General features: G+C 37.6%; 1 protein-coding gene across 4 annotated transcripts in view; it reads left to right on the forward strand.

The window, feature by feature from the left end:
• Window positions 1-1,918: 1,918 nt before the first annotated feature.
• GLRA2 (glycine receptor alpha 2) overlaps window positions 1,919-22,310 on the forward strand; it is a 182,477-nt gene continuing 162,085 nt past the window's right edge. The window contains exons 1-3 of one of the 4 annotated variants that reach the window (XM_047765799.1): window positions 1,919-2,126; window positions 2,561-2,739; window positions 4,864-4,997. In XM_047765799.1, coding sequence (XP_047621755.1) covers window positions 2,672-2,739; window positions 4,864-4,997 — 202 coding nt within the window. In that variant the 5' untranslated portion in view covers window positions 1,919-2,126; window positions 2,561-2,671. Of the gene's footprint in view, window positions 2,127-2,284; window positions 2,740-3,501; window positions 3,810-4,863; window positions 4,998-22,310 lie in introns of those variants that run through there. The other 3 variants (XM_047765801.1, XM_047765800.1, XM_047765802.1) reach the window with 3 other exon arrangements.

The following is a 22,310-nucleotide window of genomic DNA, read 5'->3' on the forward strand; positions in this document are numbered from 1 at the left end:
CAACAGAAAAACATTCCTCAGGTTTAATTCCAAGAAATCCACTGGAAGACTTAGTGAGAGTTGTTTCTGTAGATTGACAAAGCTGGAATCCAAACAGAAGAGCAGAGAAGCAAGATGAGGTTATACTAGATCCTCCCTAAAGTTCCTTCCAACTCTAAAATAATACATGTGCTGACTTCATGCTGCTGGCCAGAGTCTCCCTTTGTCACAGGTTTCCCTACTCACCCTACTCTTGGATAAGAACGAAACTCTGCTGTTGAAAGAAAGTACTTGCAAAGACTATATTACTTGAAGTATCATCACAGCCTCAAAAATTTTTTAAACAAATCATTTTCAGATATTTTACATATCATTTTTCTCTTTTGGAAAGAATCCTGAGCATCAACAAAAATCTTGTATGATTTTTCCATAGCACCAAGTGAAGAAATATATTTCCAGGAATTGCTTTTATTTTGGGGGTCAGGATGGCAGGGATAAAACCAGGTCTAGAGTTTCCATGTGGATGAATTTGGAAGCAAACAGATTTAAAACTGCAGTCCAGGGATGTCTCCCACTACACTATATTGTTTTCCTTTTAAATGGAATCCCTTTCTCTGGGCTTTGAGAGTTAAGAGAACACTTCCAAAGAATTGATTTTGTATGCAAGCAGAATGCCTGGCACTGCTGCTTTTCATCTGTAGAAAGCTCCTATACTCTCACTGTCATGGAAGGATAGAAATCTGATAAAAGGGCATAGAGACCATTGCTACTCAAAGGGTGATCAGTGGACCCGCAGCATCAACCTCAGCTGTTAGAAATGCAGAATCTCAGGCACCACCTCAGATCAGAATCTGCATTTCAACAAGATCCTCTCCTTGGGTGATTTATGTTAACATTAAAAGGTAAAAAGAACATGCATTTTCCCCTCAGAACCTACTTGTTACAAATAGAATTCTATGTTACTATGTTATGATATTTAAACTTATCCAAGGGCATATTAGTCATTTATGGACTAAAGATTAATCATTTTATTGTGTTTTAAAATTAAGACCTGCAGTGGCGTGCCAAGGTGATGAATAAGGTATATTTTACAGACAAAAAGTAGGTTACTCACCCAGCTCATGGCAGAACATGCATTTTTCATTTCCCCTTGCCGGAAGCTGATAATTACTAACACTGAACTATTTATGCTGCCTCCTTTTTTATTAATAACAATGTTTGTAAGTTTAATTTGAGATAGCAAGGTTACCTGTTATGCTTTTGTACAGGATTTACAAACTTTCACTATTTTCTGTCACTTTAGCCAATTTAGGAAAACGTTTCCACTTTATTACAAGACCCTCCCTGGTGATTAACATCTGGAATGGGCAAACGAAACTAAACCCGAGGTCTCACCCTTCTGTGCTCCAGCTTTTACTCGGAGCCTTACTCTAACCTTTAACCAGGGCAGAAAAAGATTGCTACTGCCCCCTGCCGGCCCACTGTATTTTTTCTCCTCTACAAATCCGTGACTTGAAGAGGATGCCCAAGGATTTTGAGCCACTAAGGAAAACTCAGCGAAGGGGCTTTCCCTAGTAAAGAAGCAGAGAGGTCCTTTAAGAACAGGCGGCTGAAATCAAACGAAAATACTCAAGGGGAAAGGAAGGTCTTCTACATTAATGATTGATCCTCATGAACCATTTTCTGCATATGGGCTTCTCTGTGCCAAGGAAATGTCCCCTCCCCTTTCAGCACAGGATTCTTCTTTGGCTTTCAGGATCCAGCGATAAGGAGTAGACTACCCACTCCGCTATTATAATTTCACTACTCCAGATCATGTTCTCTGCCTCCTCCAATTTTCTTTTCCCAAGTCTGGACATTATTCCCTTTTTTCTGCTTCAAACTCCCGTCCCGCCCACCCACAGACAGACTTGCATTTCCAGCAGCTCAGACCCTAGCCTCCTTCACCCTATCTACCCTGACCTCTGCTTTTCGCTGGTCATCACCGCACCTGCTTCAGCACCCCTTTGCTGAACCGGCCAGTCTCAAAATCGTAGGCATATCCGCTCTGGAATGCCTCTCCCCGACCCCCGCCCCAAGCGACTGAAAAAGGAAACATGCGCACTTCAGAGCTAGGAGCTGTCCGAGTGCTGAAATTTATAGGCTGGGTAAGATCACGTCTCAGTCTCTTTCTGTAGCCCTCATTCCAGCACAGGATCTCAGCAATTTTGCCCTTTTCTCCCTATCTACTCTAGCAGGCAGAGTCCTTTCTTCTCTCTCATTTACAACTTCTTTTAAAAAGAGAACATTTTCTAGAGAAAAGAGATTCGCTAAATAGGACAAAAAACAAAAGCCACAGCAACTCGACTTCCAGCATGGCATTGTCACCAGCCCCCTTTGCCTGGTAATGCGATTAAGATAGCAGCATTTTTATTATTCAGGAAAAGCAGCTGGGGGAATCCATCAGTTCTAAGGCTTTGTCTTTCCTGGGTTAACTGATGGTCCAAAGCCCCGGGTTGACGTGACCATGATGCCTAGTACTGGCACTTTTTGTTTTTTCTCAGCAAACTGTACAAACCCAAATCTCTTTTTGATTTTCAAGGAAACTAGACTCCTGCCAGATTTTGAGTCTGGACGATAAATAGATACTTTGTCCTAGCTTCTTTCTGGAATCATTTCGGGAATATTTTCCACAAGCATCACAGATACAGGAATGAACCGGCAGCTAGTGAACATTTTGACAGCCTTGTTTGCATTTTTCTTAGAGACAAACCACTTCAGGTAGGTGAAACGACTTTGCATGCTAATATTTTCCACATGTAAACTGCTTGAAAGAAAACGTGTCATGAAATTTTTATCTATTTTACTATGTCCCAAACCATATTATTTTAATTTTATAAAGGAGAGTTAGATTTCTTTTGTTCTTTTAAAAAGCTTAATTATGGTTGGAAGGTGGTAAATTTTTGCAAAAGCAAGTTTTATAATGCATTTCAACACCTTATCACAGCCAATGTGATATTAAGTAAGATACTCTGATGAGTTGCATTCTCTTTACATTTCTATATAATGGTGGGGTTTTTTTGGGGGGGTGGCCTTCAAATTCTTCTGGAAGTAATTTAAAGAGATTATTGAATGCAGTGTTTTTCATATGGTGGGAGTGATTGAATTAATTTGCCAGGAGCATGATTATTTTATATAAAATATAAAAGGACCCAAATTCTTAGCCAACTTGGGACTTCTATTATATTTCAGCAACTAGATACATATTATGAGAACAATTCAGGAAATTTCTTCAAAGGTCAAAAACATTTAAAAATATCATTTTACCACTATATTCTATGGTTTAATATATGTGGAAATTTACTGCCTATCAAAACTGAATTAATATGACATCTTTGTACTTATGCATGTGTGAGAAATGGACTATGCATAATTAAAATAAGTGAGAAATCATTATTTGTATGCTTGCATTTTCTACTTAATTTAAAAATCATCTAATCTATTGATATCTCAAAATATCAGATCATTACCAGTAAGTGAAATAGCCATCCTAATGGCTAAGAGGTTTTAAGATAGGATAGAGATAGATGTTCATACAACAAAGTGTAGCACTCTTCATTTAATTTTCACCAAATTTTGATATTTTTTCACAGAACCAAGAGAAATGGAACATATAGCAATAATGCTATGAGTACTGGGAAAACCCACTATGTTCCTTTCAGGTTCATACCTCCTACTATGGTTAAGAAAAATTGTAGGCTGGGTTTTATCATCACCATCTTCATCACCACCACCATCACCATCATAATTAAATAATACTTGTTTAATCAGATGAATCTGCCTATGGGAATGTGAGTATTTCTAGGTGATTGTATCAATTTTTAACTCTTATCAAATGTTTATATCATCTTTGCACTTATATTTAATATCACTTCTTTTAAAAACCAGCAAGAATGTAGTATTTTCTTGGTGATAAGAATTAATAAAATTATGTGTTAAGTTACTGAAAATAAAGCTCGTAAGATATATACTTTAGGGAAGAAATCAACATTCATTCAGCCACCATATACTGTAAAAGAATTCATTTCACTACAAACCAAATATGTTCTTTTTATAAGCCCTTTAATGAAAATGAAAAAATCTGAGAAATTTTCCAATTATCATTTAGTGGTTTTGATAATGCAAAAGACAAAATTATTTAGAAGTTCTTTTTTTATGTACTTTATTGGAGAGCTAACAATTTAAATGTTAATGTATAAATAACAACTGATAAAGTAATAGAAGTCAGATATGCTCATTGTTGACCTATTTTAGAATAAAGTTAAATTTCCAAGTGAAGATTTTGTTTTAGATAACACACTAAAAATTACTTATAGCTGACAGCTGGAATAGAATCTAGCAGGTGAGAAAATAAGCAATGGGGTAATTAGTTCATGGTTTACTTTGTTCTGTCCATCTTAGTATATTATATAAAAGTAGAGGACTTATATTAAGGGCTGAAATGCTGGAAGAATATTTTAAAAGTCATGGGGAAATAATTTTAAGACAATCACATACATTTTAGAAATTATCTTCTTCATTTCTCTGATGACTCCAGAAAGAAACTGGTTTAACTATATAGCTGTAAAACCTACAACCTAAAGCTATGCATGTTGTATCATCTTCAACATTTTATGGCAGTTTGGTAACTCAGGAAACTTAGGAGATATGACTCAGGATTTATACCTCTCATCACTTAACTCTAGACCATGTACAAGTTCGGAAGTTGACCAAAGAGTTTATAATTTTCTTTTTCTTACTAACATATCAAATATGTTTACAAAACTTGATGTCAACATTTTGTGAGCATTAGTTCTGAAGTGATAAGAATGGAATTGTTGCTAAAAGAGTTAATGATGTGTTTAGGGCGGCTCTGTGCAAAGACCATGACTCCAGGTCTGGAAAACAACCTTCGCAGACCCTATCTCCTTCAGATTTCTTGGACAAATTAATGGGAAGGACATCAGGATATGATGCAAGAATCAGGCCAAACTTTAAAGGTAGGTTCCACTTACACTTACATTAATTAAGCCTGTGGGAAACCTAGATGCTTAAAGACTCTGGGAAAAAAAGTTTTCAGGGCTTTTTATTTTAAAATGGAAACAACAAATATAGTAATGATTTTGTTTTGGCATTCTTTTGAACTAGTTGATAAAACAGTTTAAACTTTACAAGTTGCTTGCCAGTTTCCAAAACTTTCCTTATTTGTGTTATGTTCCACAAGGAAAACTAACATCAAAGATGTTTGCCACATTCCCAGTGTTATCTTGAGTGGGAGTGTGACTGGAAACGAATACAAGAGCAAATGATGGCCTTGATTAGCATGAGTGATTATACCAAAATCTTTGGTTTTGGTTTTAAATACCTACTCCCCAAATGAAGTTTAAATCTCAATATATAACATGACATTTTATATAATTTTAGGCCCCCCCTCTCATTTTTAAACATTCTGAGAAAAGGCTCTCAATATATTATGAATTTTTGGTTTCCCTCTTGCTTAAACATTCTAATTGTTTACTTGAAATTATTTATCTGGAATTAACAAAGAAGATCATAGAATTACAAAATACATGTCAAAGACTGTGGATACTTTTTTTGTTCAATTAGAAACAAATCGGAAAGTTTGGTGTTTTGTTTAACATTACAAAAATGTAACTAATAGTCTGCAGAAATTATTTTTTATCTATTTGACTTATTTTCATTCTGAATCAGAAAAATGCTGAAATAAGAACCAACAATTAATTTAATAATTTTGGATGTTTTAGTTTTTAAATACGTTTTAAGTGAATTCTATCTTTTAATTTAAAATAATGCATTGTGAAGTGTTTATAATATTTTATAAGAAGACAAACCTATAATATTATCATAATTATGTCATAATTCATGCATCATTTTGGTTTTGCTTATTAGCTATTTAATTGGATTGCTTCCCTTAAGGTTTAATTTTTATTATTGGTAAATATGAGCATGAAAACTAAATTATAAATTCATTTCTTCTTTAAGTGATGCACCTCTGAATATACCCAGCTAAGGGCACATTTCATAAAGAAACATGTCCATATTTTGACAGTACGAATGTTTTTGATTTATAGAGTATTTCCAAAAGAGACAACAGAACTAGGTTCAAAGCTCCATTTTCCTGAAAACAATTTTCATGTTTACCCCATTTCATATTAATTTTGTGGTCATTGCTTTGGAAGTCAAAGTCTGAATTTAAATCATATGACTAACAAGTCGAGAAGCAGCTTTCAATGGGACTTCTCATTCGTACATTTATTCACTGAGCCATTCAATAACTTCTGAGTCTGAACTATGTGCAAAATACTAACTACTGTATATGCTTTGAAAACTTGAGAGGTGAAACAGGTTTGGAAACTACTATCAAAACTTCAGTGGAGAGAGCAGATGTTACATAAATACTTATATAATAATACAATATATAATAATAAGTAGAAATAGTTAAGTAGCTAATAGTAAAGTAACATTAGGAAGTACAAATAAAATACTACAGGATTCCAAAAAAAGGAGAGATGATTTCCTATTAAGCAATTCATGGAAAGCTTCATAGAGAAGGTGCACAGATGGAAAATTGTTTCAAGTTTATGAGCACCTTGTTTAATAGAAGCTATTATTATTTTCTAGAAATAATGTTTACAAGGGAAGAAAAGTGCAAAGAGTAATAAAACACCCATGTTGCCATCGCTATTTTAAGTGACCACGATGAGCAATAATTTCCACACAGAGCTTTTTCTCTAGTTCTTTTGGGGATGTCAGCCTTTGGAAATGACATTTCTCATGATTCTAGAGAATAAATAAATGAGGAGGAATCAAGCATAGAAAAGCATGGTAGTGTTTGTGAGATGAATCCAGTACTTACAGACCCTAGTATAAGATGTTTTAAAGATTTATAAAAGGGGGGATGGATGAATATAATTTAAGACTCTAACATTAATGAACTTTACTAACTTCTGTCTCCCTCTCCCTTTAACTCCACTTCAATGAACCCTGATACCATTTCATAAATTTTACGTACATGGACCATTTATATCAGATCAATTACCTAACAGTTGCCACAATTCTCTTTGCTATGAAGATCTTGGCTTTTCCTGGATGTAAAACAGTCCCCATTATTTTAGACTAAAATGATTTTCCCTCCTTGGTGTTCCCATGGAACTTTATATATCTAATATAGTTCTTTTGCATATGTATGTTTTATCAACCCACCCCCACGCCACATTTGAGAGGGCAGGAAGGTACTACATACATACATACATATAACATTATATATACACAGGTATACATGTGTGTATATTGGGTAAAAGAAGTCATCTTTTTCTCTAGAATGAGGAAATGAGGACTGAGAAAGAAAGGAAAATGCAGATCAATTATGAAGGCAATTAGTTGTAGTAGAAACTGAGGGTGTGAACTTTTAAAATTCAAGTATAGTAGATTTATAATATTGTGTTAGTTTCAGCATAGTGATTCTGTTTTTTTTATGCAGATTATAGTCCATTATAGGTCATTACAAGATATTGGGAAGGGATGGGAACTTTTGAGGGACCAATCAGTGGTCATAGTGGCTAGAAAAGATGATTTCAGTTGAGGTGGGAAGGAAATAAAAGAAAGAGATAACAGGGAGCTTGTAATAGTGAGGAGGCCAAGAAGTCTATTATTGGTATTATCACCAGTACTTATTGCAGTTGATTAGCAATGTATCAATGAGAAATTTTACATAGTAGGTAGAAATGAAGTGTGATTAGGAAATTTGATTGTAGCTGGAATAGTGATAGGCTCCTTACACATGCCAAAAAAATAAACTGACTATGACAACAATAAACATGGTGATGAAGATGACAATGATGCTGAAAACAGTAATGGTGATTAGTCAGGAGACAAAAGAGCAAGATTTCACCACAAAAATAAAAGCAAGAGCCAAATATGGGCTGCTTGGATAAAGGGAATGGATTTTCTAGAAGTCTTATTTAATCTTAGCACACTTCTCTCTTTTCCTTGCTGCCATGCATTGGCAAGGGAAAAGAAATGTATATGCACAATTTTTCTCATTGGAAGGAATTTTTCCTGCATACTTTCAAGTCACTAAAATATTTCACATCTATTCCATACCCCTGATGAGCTCTGAAAGATGTCATAATGGGCGTATATACAAGAAGGAAGATGGATGTAAGCTAGAAAAGGGAACCAGAAATGATTCAGACTTAGACTGTAATTGAGAGCCATTCTTAGAAACTATAGGGAAAAAATAGCTTTTCTGATGTGCTGAAGCACAAGTGTATAAACAAAGTCATGAGTCAGAGTTGCCAATTGCATTCCATCTATGAGATCCATAGAGACTTGGGTCAGATCTTGTCAAAACAAAAATTTTCAAAATCCTCAGTTCAGATAAAAACAACAAGCCATAAGCATTCACAATTACCTGTTTCTGAGACCATGGTAAATGTTGATTCTATGTCAACAGAGAAGCCTCTTTCCCCATTTGGGTGATTTGTCTCGTTGTCAGTTGATTTATCATGTTGTTATTCCATCATCCTATCAGCTATCCCTTTCTCAGTATTATTGTATCTTGCAAATGCCACTTTAAACATTAAGCTTTTAAAGAAACCAAATGAAATGCTCAAACCTGGGCAAAACGCATTAGTGCTGATTCTCTCTATTCGAAACAAAGCCTTTATCTTTTTGAATGAAATCTTCTTTGAAAATAAAATTAACTTACAGTTATATCCTAAGTTTCATCCTAACGTGAATAAGTACATTTCACCAGAACATTCATTTGGGGATAGGATCTGGAATAGATAATGCCAGGAGATAATTATTCCCTCCACTTCTTTGTGCATGCCATGCACACTCATTTTTTTTTTCCATGTCTGGAGACCTAAATTTGAAAGTGTGATGTGTGACATTCAAACCTACATTTGCATGCAATATGGTTTCCTTTATTTTCCAAGGATTTATCAGCTCAAAAGGTGTTACAGACGTAAGAAAGAAACAGATCCACTTCCAAAGACTAGAGTGCTTCAGGTTGAGTGCAAGTTCACCTGGTGTGCTTACCAATCCCTGGGTGGGAGTCAGGGTTTGAGCCCAAAGGTCCAGGAGGGACACTTGGAAAGACTGATTCTCTCAGCTAGTGATAACGTAGCCCAAGCATGATCATCTATTTGATCATCCTGGTAGACGCGGGCATCAGATATTACTGTGGATTCTGAGAAAAGGAGTGCAGTGCTTGCAACTATTGGAAGTATTTGACTTTGGTGCAGAAAGAATCAGAAACCTTCAGGCACCACAAAGTGTACAGCCATTTTAGACAAGATACTGTGTCACCATTTATTTTGGCTTTTATGTGCTTTATGTATCTAAACCAACACTAGACTGCTATGATGGGCCTGCAATGTGCATGTCAGGGATTTGAGGTTACATCAAGAGGAGGCATCTATAGCATTCTAACACACTCTGGCAAAGTATATTCCAAAGGATAAGTTTCATTATTGGAATAAATCACTCCATGGTGACAGAGCAGTGTCAGGGGAGGGGCCCTGGACTTGGACCCAGACAACCCAGGTTCATGTCCTGGTTCAGCCACTTTTATGAAAAGATGTCTTCACTTCTCCATGACTCAGGTTTTCTTCTGACTGTGCCCACCTCATTTGGGTTGTTCTGAGAATCAGATGAGAGTAGGCATCTGAAGAATTTGTTTTCAACTATTAAAATTATTACAAATAATTGGAATTATTACTAGTATTCTATTTTTCTTTTATAACTGACACTGACTATGTATTTTCAAAGCTTAGTCTTCATGGTGACTGGATCCTTAGAGTTGTTTGAATTTTTTAAGGCAAAAAACCAAGTCAAAGTTCGAGCATTTCAGAGTCCTACCACAGTAACCAGGATGTAGATATCACATGTCTCAGCTGGTTCTCTTTTATTAGTTTGGTGGGAAGACTTCCAATCTGAAAGGGCTCGTTCATATTTCTAAAGATGAAACAAAGAGGGAGCCATTTGTAGGAAGGAATTATCTTTATCCATTCGAATGTCATCCCTAATCATTCTCTTAGACTCATTTTTTTTAAAGGAACCAAGTAAAAGACATAGAACTGATTCACTTGGTCCTAGAAAGGAGGAGTCTAAATTTAATGGAAGATACGTGACTATCATTTTTGATGCCTTTACTGCAGTTGCAAGGGTCATTGCACAAACGTGCTGAATTGATTTTCTCTTTTAGAATAAGTATTTTAAAGAGAACATTTAGTCTCTACACATGGCAGGTTAAGAGCACTGGAAATGGAAGCCTATAATTTAGTTTTTGAGAATGTATTGCTCCTTGGTTGATGCTGAGTGACTTTATAACCTTAATTTTCATTATTGAAAATGCCTAAGCATTTTATCCTGAATTCTATAGTGCGTTCTGTTACTCCCCATCCTGAAGAACAATTCAGTCCATTTTGCTAATAACTGGAGACTTGATTTAAAAAAATAATGGCAGGGATATCAAGGTAACTTGGTACTTAATGACTGGAAAGTATAATATGTCCAGTCAGCATGATCAGGCTTAGAGAAAAAAAGAAAAGGTCACTAGCTTGTTCTTGGTGGTTTTGGATATTTTTCTTGGTGTGTTGGATCAGATGTGTTTGGAACAGGTCCTGAAAATGAAAATATAATTAAGCCTCATGACAAGGTCATGGGAAGCATTCTCCATTCTCCTTGGAGTTAGCACCTAAGAGGCTGTCCTGACTGAAGCATGAAGCATTTTCTCATTGACTCATTACTTGAGAGGGCTACTCTGAACACTTGTGACTGACTGCAGACACTTTTCTCCACGTGAAGCCCACTAAAGGAAGGACATGCACAAAGGGAATAGGTCTCTAACTGGTATTCTTAAGTGTGAAGGACATGTAAGAATAAAGTCGCTAAATTCCCCTTTCAGAGTCTTGTCTGGCTAGCCAACCAAGTGTGGTCATGGAGCAAGCACAAAAGGGAAATTGGACACTCTGACTCATGCCCTGGCTTGTGCACCCACCACTCCGCTATGAACACGAGTACACCAAAGGGTGGTTCTGTCTTATTAACACAGCCATCCAAGAGGAAAAATAAAATCCTGGATTGAACCAAAATGTGGAAACTCCATAGGCAATTATCATGAATGTGACTGGATAACACTTGTTTTCTATTTTTTCTTTTTTCTCTTGGGAGATGGGTCATACTTCCTTGAGGAAAATAAAGGCTACACTTGCCCATGCATTGTCAAAGTAAGAGAATGAATTTGCAGCAAGGGAGCACATATGTGAGCACAAAAAAAATTACATGCAAAGGTTTTACATCAATCTTTATATTTGACTCTAAACACACAATTCCTTTGCTTATTCCTTTAATAAATAAGTAGTGAGCAATACCTATGTGCCAGGCACCATGTTCCTTGCTAAGTATACAGTGGTAAACAGAAATTTAAGTTTCTAAATGTCAGCTCTCACTTCAGTAAAAACTGGAGTATAATTTGTAAGTTTAATGCTGTACCATCCAGGATCTTTACAGAAAAGAAATGGCACATTCCAACAGGGTGTGGGAGGGTTTGGAAAAAACTAATTCCAAAAGGGAGAATGTAGTACTCTGGGACTGTCAATAGTAGACCTGCAGAGGCAAGGGAGGGAGTGGCTGCCAGAACCAAGAGAAAATGGCTCTCTAGTGAGGCCACCTAATGGGATCCAAGGAGCCAGGGAGTCCATCTGTGCTGTCATAGCAGGGAAGAAGCTATGGAATAAATATTTTGTCCTTACTCTCCTACTGCCTTAGGTTTTCTTGTGGGAACCTCTCATTGATCAAATCCAACTAGAAGCCCAAGGGCAAAAGGGCTCAATGATACAAAACCTGAAGGTCAGCTTCCCAGAGTAGAGGGAAATATAGAAAAGAGAAGAGATGGGTCTCTGGGAGGAAATGGAAGATAATCAGCACAAAGTCAACTTATGAGCAAAGCCCCCACCCCACGTCCGGGTGGTAGAGCAGACAGTTCCAAAATTATGATGAGTTAGTAAGCCTTCCTTTATCAGTCTTGGGAAAGCAAGAAAGTGAGACAGGGATATCACTGGATGTATTATCCCAATAGATAAAAAAATATCTCCAAGGGCTGAGAAGAGAGAGGAAGGTAATGTAACACAGGAGTTGTGTCTCCTAAACAGACAAGTGAAAGAGGTGAAACCAATGGACTGGGGGTTGTGAGTGGTAGGGAGGGAGGAGGGAGGGATCTTCCTGTGAAATATATGAAAATAATTAATATACTTTCCTTTCTGATTTAACATGTTTATATGTTTGCTAATATTGTTATGCTTGCCCCCACAATAATTCCGCCCCACCCCAACCCAGGCTCCCCATGATGGGATGAGCTTCGGGCTTAGATTTGAGCCCAAGACTCAATGCCAAGTCTCTTGAAGCATCATTTCTAAGACACATTGTTTCCTTCATTCTCTTCTGTTTTATGCAGAGCTAAAGGAGTGTTAGATAAAGAGAAGATGCGGGGGGGAGGGGGGTAGAGTAACAGTGTGCCTTTGAGGGAAATGGTGAAAGTAAGGAAGAGTTGCTTGTTTCCCACTCCTTGGTTGGTTTGCTTACTGCACTCGGAATACAGCTACTATTGTGGCAATTCTGCTACTTTAGGAAAACCTCAGAACAACTTTATGACACAATTTTTCTTTCATTTTTAAAACCCAAGTGTACAGAGAAGATAATATAATCTATCTTCTTCTGATTTATTTACATTTAAATACTTCAAGATGTTGATTTCTAAGAACCAATTCACGTCCAACAAGGCAGCTAAGATTTCTTTTATCAGGCTTTCTCTTAGAAATAGAATTATTTGTGCCTCTCCCCCTCCAAAATTATTCAGAAAACAAGGGTTTTTTTTTTTTTTAGCTTTGAACCTCAAATCCTGTGAAAAGTGAATGATACCCACATTTGGCAAACCACACTGTCACAGCTCCAGTTAGATGATCTGATTCAGGATAATTTATAAATATACTACAGGGCTCACAATGGGTTTCACATGTTCTACTTTTTCCTTTGAATCAACTCTGGTTTTAGTACTTGAACACTGTATAGAGTACACCAGGTTAAAAGACTTAGGATTTAATGTAAACCAAATTAACAACAAATTAAACGTGTTTCTCAAATCACACTTTTCAGAACACCTGCTTCAGAGCCACCTGAGTCCTACTCAAAAGGCACATACCTGGACCCCGCATTTCTCCAGCTCTGCTTCTCCAGAATTGCTCAAGAGTGGGATTCTGAAACACTCTAACAAATTCATTACTCCCTACAGTTTAAGAATGACAGGACTAGAATAAGTAATTTTTGATCCTTACACTGTTTTTCCCAAGACCCTATGTGCCAATATTCCCACATCAAATAAAGGGGATAAAAACATCTCACAAGAGGAAAAAAACATTTAAACGGAGACTCACAAGGCCCAGTTTTAACTACAGTTTTTCCAGCTGTGACCTATAGCATGCCAACTAACCTCCCTAGGATTAATTCTTGTCATCTCCAAAATAAAGGACTTGGGCCAAGATGTCTACATTGCTTTCAACGTTGATAGTCCTCAGTCTTTTTTTCTTTTTGTCTTTTTAGGGCCACACCCACAGCATATGAAGGTTCCCAGGTTAGGGGTTGAATTGGAGCTGCAGCTGCTGGCCTACACCACAGCCACGCAACGCCAGATCTGAGCCGCATCTGCAACCTACACCATAGCTCACAGCAACACCAGATCCTTAACTCACTGAGTAAGGCCAGGTATTGAACCTGCATCCTCATGGATACTAGTCAGGGTTCGTTACCACAACAATGGGAATGCCAGTCCTTTGTCTTTATAGTCCAAGTTAACATCCTTGGATATGTTCTTTTGTAAGTTATTGATTTGCCCATAGAGGAGCTTGAATGCATCCAATCTTCCTAGAGAATTGGTCTCTGAGAAATTATTAATTCACCCTAGAATTTTTTCTGAAGTTGCTCACATCTTATTTCAACTCCCAATATTTCAAGGCTGATGATTATTCTCTGGAAAGACTCTGGAAACTTATGAGGGGATAACTGAAGAAATCAGCCATTCACAATTTTTGTATTGCTTTTAAAAGGTCTGGAGGTAGCAAATTCATGTACAAAGGCTGCTTCTAGGAAAAGTGGCTACTGTGTTTCTTCAGTTTAGTATCTGGCCAAAGAGGTTTCTCAAAAATGCTAGTCCCATAAAATGCTCTCAGATATAAGGTTTAAAATATAGAAGAAAATGGAAATGCTACAAAACTTCCTCTAAAAGGGTTCCAATATTCATTAGCATATTTAAATGTTTTAAGAAAACCGCAAGTAAAAATATACAAATAAGTATTTTTAAAACTTTTTTTTTAACATAGGGGCTTATCCTATACTTTTTTATCATAGTCTCCTTAAATGGTAGTGTTTTATGGAATACACTTTGGAAAATGTGTTCTTAGTAAAATCTATAAATCTACAAGAAATTTTGCCATGAAAATAGGTGATGATGATGGGAAACCTAAATAGACATAAAATACAATGATCTGCTAGAAAGGTAATATTCATGAGTGGGAAGGCCCTGGCATTCAGTAAATATGGCTTTCATTATGATACATGGTCAGCATTAGCATTCTGATGCCATAAGAGAATTACTCTACAAGTTATAATATTATTGCAGGCTATTTATTTCCTGCTTCATTTACATGAATAAATAAGCAAACAGTGGCATTTTGAAAAAAACAAGCATTGAAGACAAAAGGCATTAGTACAGCAAAATATTTTGATCTGATAATCACCTTCTGTTTTAGTCTTTATGATTCTTGAATGCTGAATGACACATACACACTTAAACAAGTTACCATTTACCTCGAAGTAGACATTTTTTTGAGCAGAATATGACAAAACTTCATGCCTGTATGGAAAATTTCCTTTTGGATTGCCCTCTTTTCTTTTCAGGCAGTTTTCCAAGACTGACAAAACTTGCAATTGTACAATTTCCATTCAACTATTGAGAATTTTTTACCCATCACTTCCTTGAAATGAAATTTTTAAAAATTTGAATCCATACTAAAAAAAAACTTCATTTAACAACTTAAATCATGCAATATTTATTTTAAATAACTGTGTAGATTTAAGGTTAACAGCTTCGTTTATTAGTATTAAAATATATTCTAAGTTGCTCTGCCCAAAAGTGATGTTTCATATAGTTAGATATATCAATTCCCAGGAAAAACTATTAAAAATTGTTTTCAGTGAAGATGGATGCAGAAACAGAAATGTCTTTGAAATATCACTAAATGTGTTGAGAAAAGAGTTATCCATATATAAAACTTCTTTATTACTAGTTCGTCCTCCATGCTTTCTCTTAGTTTGTCAAATAAACAAGTATGAGTTTTCCTTCCTGTTTCTTACTCCAGGGTCTTAGTAAAATATAGAGAACAAAGTAAGGGGTGGGGAAATATTAAAGCTACCTTGGACTTAGTGGCTCCTGAGCAATGTTATTTACAGTTGATCCTTGAACAATATAGAGTTTGGGGTGCCAGCCCCAGCAGTTGAAAATTCAAGTGTAATTTTTTAAATTTATTATTATTATTATGACTCGATGAATTTATTACATTTATAGTTGTACAATGATCATCACAATTCAATTTTATAGGATTCAAGTGTAACTTTATAGTGGGCCCTCTCCTATTCACAGTTCTGCATGGGCAGATTCAACCAACCACAGAGCAGATCCTTTATTACTAGTAGGTATTTATTGAAAAAATTTGCATAGACATGTTTCAAACCCACATTGTTCAAGAGTCAACAGTATCTCATAAAGTAGATGAAGATACATTGGTGATGCAGCCACTGCACATTCTGTACCACACTAGCCCTTTTTATGAAACATTGCTTTAAGGTATCCACAGTGATGGTATTAACGCTGCTGCCATCCTACTGTACAACCCACAGATAAAGGAATACCAATTCTTAGGCTTTTCTGGTAACTGAGGGTTGGCATATACTGGACCTTGAAGAGGAACCAAGTGAAGATTAACGATAAAGAAGTTGTTAAACATGCATACAGTTTGCTTATTCTGTCTTGAGAATTTGACACCCCGGGGTGCCTGACTCAGGTTCCTTATATTTGTTTCCAGCATCACTGTGGCTCCTCCGTTTCTAGGAGGCAGACAGTGTCATTGTATTGGGGGATGATGGGGAGATTGGTTCCATGTATCCTTTTGTTATCAAAGTCATAGAATACGAACAAGAGGCTAACATTTTCTCCAGCCTTCTGAGATTTTATTTTAAAATGAAGTATATAGTGTCTTCCCAAAATATAAAAATTTAAGAGATCATCTCTGTTTGAAAGGAAGTGTCACACAGGTCCAATGCCGTGCCTTGTGAATAGGAAACTCTGGCACCAACATTTCCATTTTTTTTTTCCAGGAGGATTTTTTTTTTATAGGTAAAATGCTATTCTGCGTGTTCTAAAATTCGAGCTCAAAACTTGTTAGTGACAAGGATGATACACTATTAAGTATTTCTTTTTTCTGGAATATCCCTGTTTTATTTTCTGGAGTGAGTGACCACTCTGTGACTGGTGGCACATTTGGCCTGACCCTTATCAAACTAACCCTTTATTACCAGACCTGTATTCTCTAGGTCTCACCAAGTAGGAGGAAATTAGCACAGTCTGGGATATGCATTTCTTTTATTTCCCCCAAAGCACCCAGACTTCCAATATTCACATTTGTTTATCATGCACATATGCCTCATTTAAGCTCATCCTTTATTCAAATTTTCTGAGCAAATATTCCAACTGCAAACTCAGCAGGTAGCTTCCTTTTTCATAGATCTCCTGACGCCAGCCAAGTCTGTAACATACAGGGCTTTCAGCAAAGTGAATCAATTTGTGACTTGGGGCAAATATCCCAAAGCCCATTAAAAAAAGGATTTCCTCGGCAAGAGAATACACTTGGCTCAAGGAAAAAGATTCCACATCTCTACTTCTCAACCAGACTCTGCAACTAACATAATCATACACATACTTTTTAATCCCCACCTACTTTTGAAACTGGGCTTGCAGGAGCCACTGGGTGAAAAGTTTTCCAAAGCACTCACCCACTCCAAGTGAGTTCATTTAAGAAGTGTCAGTGTACAGTTAGCAGCAATGTACCTTGAGTGAAAGAATGGCTGTGGAGCTCAGTGGAAGTGGATTAACATGTGAAGCTTGCATGGTTTGAGTTATAAGTCCTTCATCATGGGACCTTTCTCACTCATCTTCACATTTAAAGATCATTATTATATAACAGTCTGGAACCAGGTGCTAATAACATGGGCTATAGTAAACTGCATATGGAAAGTTGAAGTAAGCAAGGATCCTCTCAGTGTCTAACTTTCCATATAAATGTCAGAATAAATTATTTGCTTAGGTGATAAAGCAAAGTAGTTGAGAATATGAACAAAAAGTGTCCATCAGTGACATCGTACAATATGTCACATTAACTGTAGAATAACACCTTTGAAAAAAGTTACTGACTTCTGAGGGGGGAGGTGGCAGTTGCAAAGAAGGCAAAGAAATATAGAGTGGATAATAAATAGGTCCTTCAGGAAAGCTAAGATCAGAAATAAACTCCTGTACTTTTTTTAGAAAATCCATAGTGCAGCTGCTCTGGGGTGCCTGATTGGCTATGTCTTTATCTGAATGCACAGGAAAAGCAAGCTGAGCTGTCACCCAAGCAAGTGAAGAGCTCAAAATACTAGTATCTTTGAATTTCTTGGCCCCTCATGAGTCTTGAAACTGCCCTGCATAAAATCCATACACCTGTACATCACTTCCAGATAAAGTCCATACACCTGTATATGGCTCACATTGGTGAAGCAGAATTCTGTCATCTGCACAGAGGGGGCCATAGCCACTACCTGGGCTGGTTCTGGGTATAGTCAGCATGAAGGTGAAAAAGAACACCAGGCCTTTGATGTTTTTTCTCAATGGTCCTCTTTACCACCTAGATAGGCCACCCAGACATTCAGGAAATATTTGTAAAACTTAAATACATCACAAAAAAAAGTTTTCTACTAACAATATACTCCTCAGTAGGCTTATGTAGTAGGGAGAATTTTTTAAATGTATTTTAAATGTAAGACCCAGAAGATGAAGCCAGAAGGTATTATATACAATATTCAAACAAAAGATGCATGGATATAAAGGGGATCGATGTCCAAGTTATCCATCATTTGCCTTCTTTTCCAACTGTTATTATTATTATTTTTTACTTTTACAGCCACACCTGCAGCATATGGGAGTTCCTGGGCCAGAGGTCTAATTGAAGCTGCAGCTGCAGCCTATGCCACAGCCATTGCAATGCCAGATCCGAGCCACATCTGCGACCTAAGCCACAGCTTACAGCCACTCTGGATCCTTAACCCACTGAGCGAGGCCAGGGATCAAACACACATCCTCATGGATACTAGTCAGGTCCTTAACCTGTTGAGCCACAACGGGAACTCCTTAGCCAACTCTTTATTCCTCATTGCATCCATCCATATTTTTCATACCATTTTAACTGTAGAAGTTCAGAAACCGTTAATAACATTATGTTTATGAGTACTTACCACGTGTCAAGCATTCTTCTAAGTACTTTACATATTAATTCATTTAATCCTCCCAATAACCTTACAGAGAAATACATGCATGTTATTGTTACCCCCACTTTACAGATTAAGAAACTGAGAAAAGAGAATTTATATGTTTGCTCATGGTCATGTGGCTAGTAAGGGTGCGGAGCTAGCTTTCAATCCCAGTCAGTCTGGCAGGCGTCCACCCTGCTACCAAAAGCAGAAGAGCAAAAGCCTAGAAATTTATGTTTTTGTACATCAAGTTCATGAGTTAGACTTGGATCTGTTTCTTAATTGCATAGCCATGCTAGAGGCTGAAGGCCTGCAATAGCCTTTGGAACATTTTGCCTCAGAATCTGTTTATTATTCAAATTTGTATCCTCAGACTCAAGCACATTATTAATCCTCCATAAATGTTTGATGAATAATTAAATGAATGAGCAAAGCTTATTCCTCTCCAATCACCCAACAGCTTTTTGCTTAGAATGTACTGGAACTAGCTTGTAGATAGTGGCAGGAGGGTATGTGGGGCGGGGGAGGCAGTCAGTGGCTGAGGAAAGAAGATGGGATGCAGCAACTATTACCTTCATGGGTTACACATTCTCTGATTTTGTCTCTGGCTAATGGCATTTTGCAGTCATTTTTTACATCTTCTTTCAGTGCAAATTTGTGATGCATTTAAACATATTCTAGGAAAATGCTGACTATGACATACCAAGAGCATACCCTTCCATCTGGCATTTTCTCTAATCCTATAGTCTACTTCCCAGTGCAGTTTACTATCTGAGAAAGTTTTCATTTAATAATCTCGGTCATTTGGGCGTAGTGGAGGAAAACACTAAGTCTGAGACCTGAAGTCTGCAATTTGCTTCTTCTTACTTTCCAGTGTACATCAGGAGCTCAAGCCTGCAAAGGGAACAGGGCACGGAAGGTTCTGAGTGTGGCGCGCTGGGGAAGCATTCTTTAAGAATTGAGGCTGCTCTCCGAAATAACATACATGATTGTTTCTTAAGCAGAGGAAGTACTTACCACTTACCTACAAAGTCAAGTTGACTCTGTAGCAAGGTACAAATGAATCACAAAGTATTGGGGAATGACACTTATGATGTGCCTAACTTAGAGGGGCTTTGGGAACTTCCTGAAAGCAGTATCAGACAACCCCTATCCCCTAGCAATGTGATATCTTGTGGAGCAAATGAAATCACACACAGAAAAACAAGTCTGAGCAACATAAGCCAATTCTCCTCTCTATCAACATACAGCTACATAGGGAATTATGTCATGGAAACTAGGAGTTTAGGATAAGGGGAAGTGGTGATGGCTGAAGTGTAAGAGGGAGAAAATGAGTGAGGAAATGAAGTAGGGGTGGCATTTACAGGGACAACGCATGCATCATGATGTGCCAAGTAGCACGTCAACTGTGTTACATGCACCAACTCATTTACTCCCTACCAAATTGAGAAGTACTCCTCTTACCGATTCCCCTCTTTCCAGATCCAGAAACCAATGTTCAGAATCCTTCCAGCCGATATAGCTATGAGAGACAGAGCAGCTAGTCAACTCCGGGCTCTCTGGGGCTGGAGCCTACACACTTACCCACTGCACTATTCCTGGCAGTGGTCTAGGCAGGCTACTGGCATTCATATTTACACATGTACCGCACATCTGACTGGAAGGGAACATTTAGGAAGGTATGCACTGACTCAGGCTACACCCCAGAAAGAAGAGTCTCTTAGAAAGGTTCTTGCCTTTTAACCTGAGGGACATGCTCCCACCAATACCTGAGAGTCTGAGAATGGGGCCATTTATCCTCACAGGATTTTCTTTTTTTATAATCCTGCTCTATTGTGTTGGGTACAATACACAAAATTAGAGCCTTTTAAAAGCCGCAACAAATCTTGTCCCTAGTGTGAAAGGATTAAGTACAAACCCGACTCTGTTTCTTTAGCAAACCATTCAAATGCTCCTGTCTTCAAAGTGTAAGCCTTGAGAGGTCCCCAGGTAATAGTGCTTGCCCATTGTCATAAGCCCACAGGAAGTGATGGTGTCTAATAGGAGAATGGCATTCTCCCTGTCATATATAAACACAACTGTGGTCAATGAGAGGAGGGCACTTGGCTTCCTCATTCTCAGAGGACAGCTCTACTCAGGTAAGCATCAGAGAACCTGTCACACTGAGATAGGGTAGAAATACATAATATTAATATTCACACATAGGAAAGTTTCTCCACAGCTTAAAAAAATTCTAACAATACGAAATTTGAGGGGCCTTGGAATTTCAAGGTAAATACGCAATACAAAGGTCAACAATGCAGACTCAGCCTTCAACTGCTGATGACACTTTACTTAGTGATGTATACTTCTTATAAAATAGAGCCATCTCTCCCCTCCTCTGTATGTAAAGAAATACATCAGCCTCCCAACAAAGAATCTCTCCTCTGCTTTCTCTTTCTCCTTTCCCCATCCTTAATCCATTGCCTCCTCTGCTACATTTCCTTAAAATGTGAGACATTATCACGTTACATTATAATTAGTCTAACTCATGTCTTTATGCCATGACAAATTATGAGTTTATTAAATACAAGGACTGGGTACATTTTGGTACTCACATCATCTTATGGGCATCACTTTCAGCACCAAACCAATATCCCCAGTCCCTTACCACATCAGTGCACTATCTGACTTCCAAATGCCAGCACTTGCAATTCTTTGCTTGAGGGCTTGCTCTGACCCAAGCCACTTTGCCCACCCCTGTGGCTGATCAGGAGTGAAGATGAATCTATGTCCCATGAGAATATTTCCATCTAATGACTGATGGATGCTGATATAAATTACCTCAGCTCCTTCTCCCCTTGAGCAGAATAGCTCAGAAGAGTACATCTTTCAGAGTTGCTTGCAGGATAAAGCTTCATCTGCCTTTGGGGAATAATAGACTTGCTAAAGCACCTTTTTCTTGGCTTCCTTCCTTACCCTGTCCCTCTTCCCCATTTTGCAATGGGGGTATCAGTCACCTCCCTAATAAACTACTTTCACCTGAATCCTTGATTTGAGAGTAACCCTAAGTAAGCTCTCAATATACAGAAGAAGGCCAGTAAATATTCTTTAAAGTGATTACAATGATGGGTGTTTCTACAGAGATGGAAGCACTATGCTGCATAAGTACAAGGGGGCCTATCAGTCAAAATTGAGCACACAGAACCACAACAAGCACCACAATTTCAGGGTTTCCCTTTGCAGTAGGCAAGCAGCTGTCCTAGTTGTTAGTAGAGAAGAGTGCATGTCAGGAACTCTGGTTTCTATTTTTAGCTATCTTGCTGACATAGAAAACTTCTGTTTCCTAACAATACAATGGTGACCCTCCTACCCTCCGAGACATGGTGCAGAATGCCTAATGAGGAAACAAGTCCCAATGTGTGGAAGCCACAGTTGGAGAGAGGAAGGATGTGAAAGCTTAGGTACTATTCACTAGCAGACATGATGCTCTAAGATCTCTTTTGACTGTAAAACAGGAAGCACTGGGTTGCCCAGCAGTGTCATAGACTCGAATAGGATTCTTAAAGCTTCCACAGTTTGGCTCTGAGTGTCACAATTCCAAAGGAGAATCATTTCTTCTAAAAACTCACATGAAAAGAGAATTTTCCCCCCAAAAAGGTAAAATCACAACTCACATGCAGATATAAAATGAA

Source organism: Phacochoerus africanus, chromosome X (assembly GCF_016906955.1).
Source record: "Phacochoerus africanus isolate WHEZ1 chromosome X, ROS_Pafr_v1, whole genome shotgun sequence".
Lineage (NCBI taxonomy): Eukaryota > Metazoa > Chordata > Mammalia > Artiodactyla > Suidae > Phacochoerus > Phacochoerus africanus.